Source organism: Girardinichthys multiradiatus, chromosome 8 (genome assembly GCF_021462225.1).
Source record: "Girardinichthys multiradiatus isolate DD_20200921_A chromosome 8, DD_fGirMul_XY1, whole genome shotgun sequence".
NCBI lineage: Eukaryota > Metazoa > Chordata > Actinopteri > Cyprinodontiformes > Goodeidae > Girardinichthys > Girardinichthys multiradiatus.
Genome location: NC_061801.1, coordinates 18327461 through 18334586, shown reverse-complemented (window position 1 = coordinate 18334586; position 7126 = coordinate 18327461). Strand labels below are relative to the sequence as shown.

General features: G+C 36.4%; 1 protein-coding gene across 1 annotated transcript; it reads right to left on the bottom strand.

The window, feature by feature from the left end:
* Window positions 1-4287: 4287 nt before the first annotated feature.
* Window positions 4288-6224, bottom strand: gsdf (gonadal somatic cell derived factor). Its single transcript, XM_047371983.1, has 5 exons — window positions 5971-6224; window positions 5468-5625; window positions 5278-5364; window positions 5072-5202; window positions 4288-4799 (listed from the first exon to the last, which is right to left on the bottom strand). The coding sequence occupies exons 1-5, from the start codon at window positions 6090-6092 to the stop codon at window positions 4650-4652; spliced, it is 648 nt and encodes a 215-aa protein (XP_047227939.1). The 5' UTR covers window positions 6093-6224; the 3' UTR covers window positions 4288-4649.
* Window positions 6225-7126: the final 902 nt, after the last annotated feature.

Here is a 7126-nt window from a genome sequence, read left to right as displayed (position 1 = left end):
AAAATTATGTCTGTCTGAGCACCTAATGGTTGTTTTTTTTTTAATCACCAAATTTACTGTAATGATGTTTGCAATGAACCTCATTAAAACAGCCAAACACTGCAGCCGATTAAGCTGAAAGTGAAACAATTGCTTGCAGAGCACCAAACCCATCAATGTACAAAAGAGTCATGGAGTCATACTTCAGTGTTTTTTTTGATTTCTTTAAATAAATTCAAAAAAGACCACAAACATATGTGTTGTTTAGCAACTTGATTAATAGAAGCATCAGAGCCTCTTTTCACATCAATGCAAAAATGCAATTATAGACTTTAAAAAAAAGAAAATAAGACTTAAAATATCACCAAGCAAATATTAAGACGGATACGATTGCATTCTGATTCTCGCATATTTTACTGAGAGGCTTAGCATGAAAACAATAAACTGACTCTTTTGATGGATTCATTCTTTGAAGAATAAAAATAAAAACATACAAAGCCAAAGCAACTGATTGCAATAAGTCAATAAAATGCTTTCACTGTTGGCAGATAAACATCATCAACATGTAGCATTCAAATGGCAGCTTATTTATGTACACGGTAAAGTTTGAGAGACCTTATTGTCTGGTTAATATCTCAATAATAATCACATTGAGTTTTATAAATTGAACTGAACAGCAAATATGATTTACTCGTATTGCTCATTACCCTTTAAAACTATGTAATTTGTATACATGTAAAAGGCTTGCACAGCCCTGCATTTTTGGATGGAGGGTACAAGGGTTTTTTAAACAGTTAAAGCACATTCTAAATGACATGTAAAACCAAACATAGTCTTTGGTTTTTTGCAAAAGTTACTTCTGTGGCTTTTTCTGGCCTCAAACTTTGTGTGACTTTTTGATTAGAACTGTTTGTTTCGGTCTATTGTTTGCTGACCCAATCTGAACTGAACCTAAAGACTCATCCAAGCAGAACAGCTTTCTTCACTGATCTGCGAGCCGAGTGGTCATCCTAGGCTTTTCTTGATCATCTACAGCAATATATTTTATTTACAAAATGAAGCTGTCTGTGCTATATTTGACGATTTCTCCTTACTACCTTCATAATAATGTCTTAATTAAATATTTACATATTGTTTGTACAGTTAAATTGGACAACATTATCATCACTATGCAAGTGAAAAGTTGTTTTTGTTTGTTAAGTTTTATCCAAGATCTTGTTGGCTGGGTTGGTTTGGATTTCTCTGCCAAAAGGTGATCATAAAGGGAGGACAAGTGAGAAACCTGTCCCCCAGTTCATTTTCTTGGGTAACAACTTGCACACAGAACGATGTCTGTGTGCTCGGCATGGTGAAATGTGACGTTACTTCGTAAATAAGTCCACAGCTCTCTGCGATTGTGGTTGGGCTGTTGTTCGTGTGCAGCGGTGTGACAATGGGACCTGTGGTTTTGACTTCCAGCTGCTCATTGCCCACTGCTGATGCGTCCACAGGCAACACCACATATGCATTCGTGAAGCTCTCTCCTGTGAGGCACTTCAGTTTGGAAGACCAGCAGTATTCCCCGGGATCTCCTGTTTATGGAGGAATGAGATGATGAAGGATTGAAATCTTTGCATAACTCAATTTAAATGCAAAGGTTGTAAATATTAACACCTGATGTAGGTAGCTAACAAATTAGTTATATACTGTGATTTTTTAAACAATATCTCTGTAAAAAAAAAAAGAGAGACAAAAAAAAAACAACTTGGTCAATTAGTTTATTTAAGATAAACCAGAAACCTCACTAGGTGGGACAGCAGAAACATTTCAGCTCCAGGGATAATGAAGTCCAGATTTATACAACCATGATCAATTACTGTTGAATTAATCAAAATAATGAAATTTAATAATGTTAGAGAAGTCAGTATACAATGTTGGCTTGCAGAAGCTTTAGCTTTTTATCAATTTTATGGTTTACTATGGATAATTATAGGTGCATAACCATATGGATCACAGTAAAACGAATGAAATAAATTGGCATTATTCAACAACAATATTTTAAAATGCCAGCTAAAATTAGATTTCTTGCAGATTAAGAAGAAAGTATATATATATATATCAGAAAGAGATGTATTGACAGGTGTTAGTTTCATATTGTTTCTGCATTTAATTGAGGTTAATGAATCAGCTTGAGATCTATTTTGGTGTCAAACTCTGCTGGAATCACTTTGTGGCTTCTTACCTTCTGTGGAGTCTGTTATCCGTATGTTGTGATTGTCCTGAAGTTGCAGTTTTTTATCATATGTCATTGAACTGCACTCTATCAAGCAGTCCGTTGGTAGTTTCATGGAGCTAGGCTTCGGCATCAGCAGCGTTTCTTTCTCTGAGCACTTAGCTGCCCCAATAGATAGCAAAAACTGGGACAGCAAGCCAAAGGACACCCATATGGTGAAATATCCTGTCATTCTCTTCACCAGCTATCTTAAAAGAATACAGCTGGCAGTAGCTGTGGGCCCGGGTCCTAATGGACCGTAATATTCAGAAACTATGTACAAATGCCTGCAGCACAAGTGAAAACATCAGTAGCTTCTCAAAAGGACTGCAGCGTATCACTTGTCCTCTCAACAGCACCTGATATTTTGAAACACACAGCCAACATTTCTTCAGCTCAGATTTCCCTCCCTCTTGGCTTTACTTTAAAAATTTCTGCTCGTCAAGCATGCAGGCTTGAGGAAGGCTTTCATAACATAAATCCTATATTTAAAAAAAAAGGAAATTAAAGCCATATATAATAAAACTCAAGAAATAAAAACCGAGAGCAGTTTAAAAGCATTTCAATCATCTTTATTCAAATAATTAAGAGCAAGAAATTAAAGAATTGATACAAATGATTACAAGAGCAAAGCAGTGTCCTAAACCTAGGATCTAAATGTGTTTTTAAGCTGAGTGAGTGCACACCTTGGAAAAAAAAACGTTAAAACTTAAACTTGAGGTAACTTGGTGAAGTTAGTACAAAAATACTATAAAAGTATTAAAAAAAAAATAATAATACAGATTCAGAATTGAGAACTGTCATCACTCAAGAAATTATTTAAAATACACAGAAGAAAACTCCAAATTCATCTAAAAACACCGAATATATACTACAAATTAAAACAAGTGTTTTTAATATATCTGAAAACAGGGAAAGGACTGACTTTCCAGTTCTGACATGCTCAGAGGTTTTAATAATTAAAAATGAAACCAAATCCTAACTCATGCAACAATGGTCAAGACGTCTAACTGACTAATGAGCTGTTTAACAGCACACTTAACTGGATTTAAAGTCCCTTGGATTTGCTGCGAGGTGTTCTTTAGGTAGTTTAGACCTGGAATGGTGCATTGCCAGTGGAGAGACTGTCTTACATGTTAGGATCCAAGTGAAACTTACACCAGGTTTTAATTGCAGGGTCTGTAAAGATCCTGGAAGTACCGTCACCTCACTATAATTATTCTAAAAATATAAGTGGTGAACTCCTTAAAAGCTGCATGCCTTGAAGAGATCACCAGTAACTTACTGAAAAAAGGGATAATTTGCTTTTGTTGTCATTAGGATTAAAAAAGCTGCAACTTAACTAGAAAAACAAGATAATTGTGGTTCATTTTATAGTGCATTTATTTAATCCGTAATCTTTATGGGTTTAGTTGTTAAGAAATTACATTTGTTTTTATTTAATTTAATTTTTAACCCATTATTGTGTGCTGTTGATACAAATTCAGTTATTTTATTTCCAAGTGTCTCCAAAAAGACCAAGACTCTTCATTTCATGAGGTTTCGAGATGAATGCATCTGGAAGCTTTGGGGTCCTGGAGACTTTAAATTCAGCCTTCACTTTAAATGACTACAAGGCATTATAAAATTTACATTCTTATTTTTCTGACCCTGGTTTTCCTGCTGAGAACAAACTGAAATCTTTCCCATAAGAGTACATGGTGGCCTCACAAATCAGTGAGGGAAAAAAACTGGCCTGTCGACTATTTGGCATGACCCGCTCTCACATTTTTAGAGGGAACACTGAGTAACTGCTAGCAGCTATAAATAAATGATCTGTACCCCAGGGCATTAACCACATAGTTGTCATCTGAGCCTAAGTTCTTTTCCAGCTAATTATCTAATTTAAAATAAAAAAAAATAAAAAAGAAATTATTTCTTCTAAGCCCGTCTAAGCTAATCTTTTTTGATTAACATATATATACATATATATATACATATACATATATATATATATATATATGCATATATATATATATATATATATATATATATATATATATATATATATATATATATATGCATATATATATATGTATATATATATATATGTTAATTAAAAAAGAAATCAGGGTCCACGTGATGGACCCTGATTTATATATATATATATGGTGTGCAGAAGCAGAGCCTAATTTTCATGACTTGCAGGCTCAACAAATCTGTTTTTGGTACAAGGAAGCAGCAGGAATTCAAAACTGAGACATTGCTTTGGTTCCCATGATCAGAGCTGAGTACACTGCATAACAATTTAAGATAGAGAAACAGACAGCAGTACAGGTGGGTTATTTAACATCTGAGAAGACGGGCCTGTGTATAAAGATATTTTGGATATGCCAGGTGGCTCGGATGTTATGCCAGAGACTGCAGGACAGAACTCAGCCTACTTTGGGCTGGGCTGCTGGGCATTCCCAGGTCCACAGCCACAGCTGCGGGTCAGCTCCACTGCGGAGATGAGAATTGTGCCAGTTTCATCCATGTAGACGAGATTCAGTGTTTCCTGCAAGGAGGGCTGGCAACATGGCAAATGGTCCTAAATGTGCAAGGGGATCAAAAGTCAGTCAATGCCCTTGGAGCACATAATACTTAATACAGTTTTATAGAAGTTACAATTTGATTTTACAACATGTCAGGAAAACTTGCAATAATAATGGTGCACTAAAATAAAAAAGGTATCCACAAAAAGGAAAATAAAGACAATTCGGGGTTAAAAAAGGTGTCCTAAGATTTCATTACAACGCACAATTAAAACATTTAAACTGAACAGACAATCAGCAGCTTTATAAATTTCTTTAGGATGCATACTTGCGAGTTGGCTTCCTGGACGCTGGAGGAGTATGATGGACATTGCATGGTGCCATATGCAGGATTGCACAGAGCACACTGAACAATGGTCAGGCTCAAAGGATGAATCACCCAGCTGTCCCAGCCCAGATCTGGAAGGCACAAAATGGGATTTTTACAATCAAATTACAGAAAAAAAAAAGTACTTTTTACTCATTGTTTGGTACCTTTCATGAAGATCTCAAAGGATGCAGAGCAACACTTCAGGCCTGTTTTGTTTCCACTGTCATGCAATACAGAATAGTCAGTGGGTGCTGGAGAAAGAGGGACATTGTCAGCTTTGGGTACAAGCTACTGTCACACAGGATTAGATCTGAACATCTTGACTTGATTCTTTGTATTATAGATCCAATTTACCAGCTGTATTCTTGACACTTTGAGGAAAGATGCTGAATGTTCTCTGCCATTGCTCACGGACACTCTCTATTGCACCAGCAGGCAGCTGTGGCTCAGTCTGCATGTTGAGAGCCCTCAGGAGACCCTTCCTGATAGATTGCAATGACTCATTCTGGCACCTGAATCACAATCGTTCACATTATATTTGATTGAAATTAATGTATCCACTGTGTGAACTGTATTGTGTTTATGCTATAAATCAAACAAAATGGCACTGCACAGATGGTTGACAGAGGCGTGGTGAAGGGTTTTGTGATAGAGGGCTGATGCTTAAAGAGAAAGTGTTTGCACAGATATAAAAAATTACCCTAAATCACACAGAGAATCTATTATTCCGCCATAATCTATTATGGTAAACATTTACAAAATGTTTCCTGCACACAAATTACAGAAAGACTACACACATGCACTAAGAAGTACTACCACAAAGACGTATTGGATGCAAAAAATGTGCAGAAACTGACCTTTGATGGGCAAACTGAGAATCAGCAGAGGCTGCAGGCTCCTCATTGGATGAATGCAAGACAAATGCAATTGCCACTGAAGATTGAAGAAGCATCATTATACCAATGAATGTAAAAGACATGGTGGATGAACAGTGAGGCCAAGAAAGGTTCCAAAACAACAAAGATGGCAGTTCTTCACGTACGTCTTCTTGGAAGAGGCTATCACAGTGTGGAGATGAAGATGCGATACAAGGGACTGTTAGTCAGGGCCTGGGAACCTGAGTTTTTATCTTCTTACAACCTAGTGTGGCCTTGAGATACTTAACATTGTTGTCTTGTCCCCTGCTTTGTGTGAAAAAGTGCAAGGAGGATGGTCCAATAGAGGAAGACTAATAGACTCAAGACAAACAGTCCGGAATGAAAGGTGGGATGGAGACAAAATTAACAAAGCCACACATGCTGCAATATTAGCTGAAAAGTACAAAAATTACACAGGACAGAGCACAGACTGTAGAGACTTTAGTGACTTAGTACAAGCTGACCTCCAGAATCCAAGTTTAAAGGCAATGCTCTTTTGATGTTATTTTGGAGGTCATTTTGCTAAAACTAGAGTGTAATTACAGTGCCTTTCAAAAGTATTCACACCCTTTGAGCCTTTTTTAAAAAACCATTTGTCATAATACAACCACAAGCTTCATTCTATGCTACACCCCAACACAAAGTAGCACATGATTATAAAGCGAAAGAATAATACTACATTGTTTTTATTTAAAAAATAAAAATGTGTGGGGCGATTTTGTTTTTAACACTTTGTAGAACCACCTTTGCTGCAATCACAGTTCCAGGTCCCGTTGGTATATCTCTACTAACTTAGCACATCTAGAGGCTTTTGCTCTTTGCAAAATAACTCAAGCTACATCTGACTGGGTGGAGAGCTTCTGTAAACAGGAAACTTTAAGTCTTGCCAGGATTACAAACTGGATTTTAGGTCTGGACTTTGACTATGCCATTCTAACAAATGATTATACTTTGATGCATTCCATGCATTTGTTACTTCAAGGCTGGACTATTGTAATTCTTTACTATCAGAATGTCCACAAAATGCAGTTAAAACCTTCAGCTGATTCAAAATGCTGCAGCAAGAGTTGATGAAAATTAAAAAGAGAGATCATAT

Coding starts and splice junctions, on each gene's coding strand:
- gsdf (XM_047371983.1), bottom strand. CDS start 6,092: ATGTCTTTTACATTCATTGGTATAATGATGCTTCTTCAATCTTCAGTG. Junction 5,626..5,970: donor TCTCAGTTTGCCCATCAAAG/GTCAGTTTCTGC, acceptor ATTGTGATTCAG/GTGCCAGAATGAGTCATTGC. Junction 5,203..5,277: donor CTTTGAGATCTTCATGAAAG/GTACCAAACAAT, acceptor TGTGCCTTCCAG/ATCTGGGCTGGGACAGCTGG.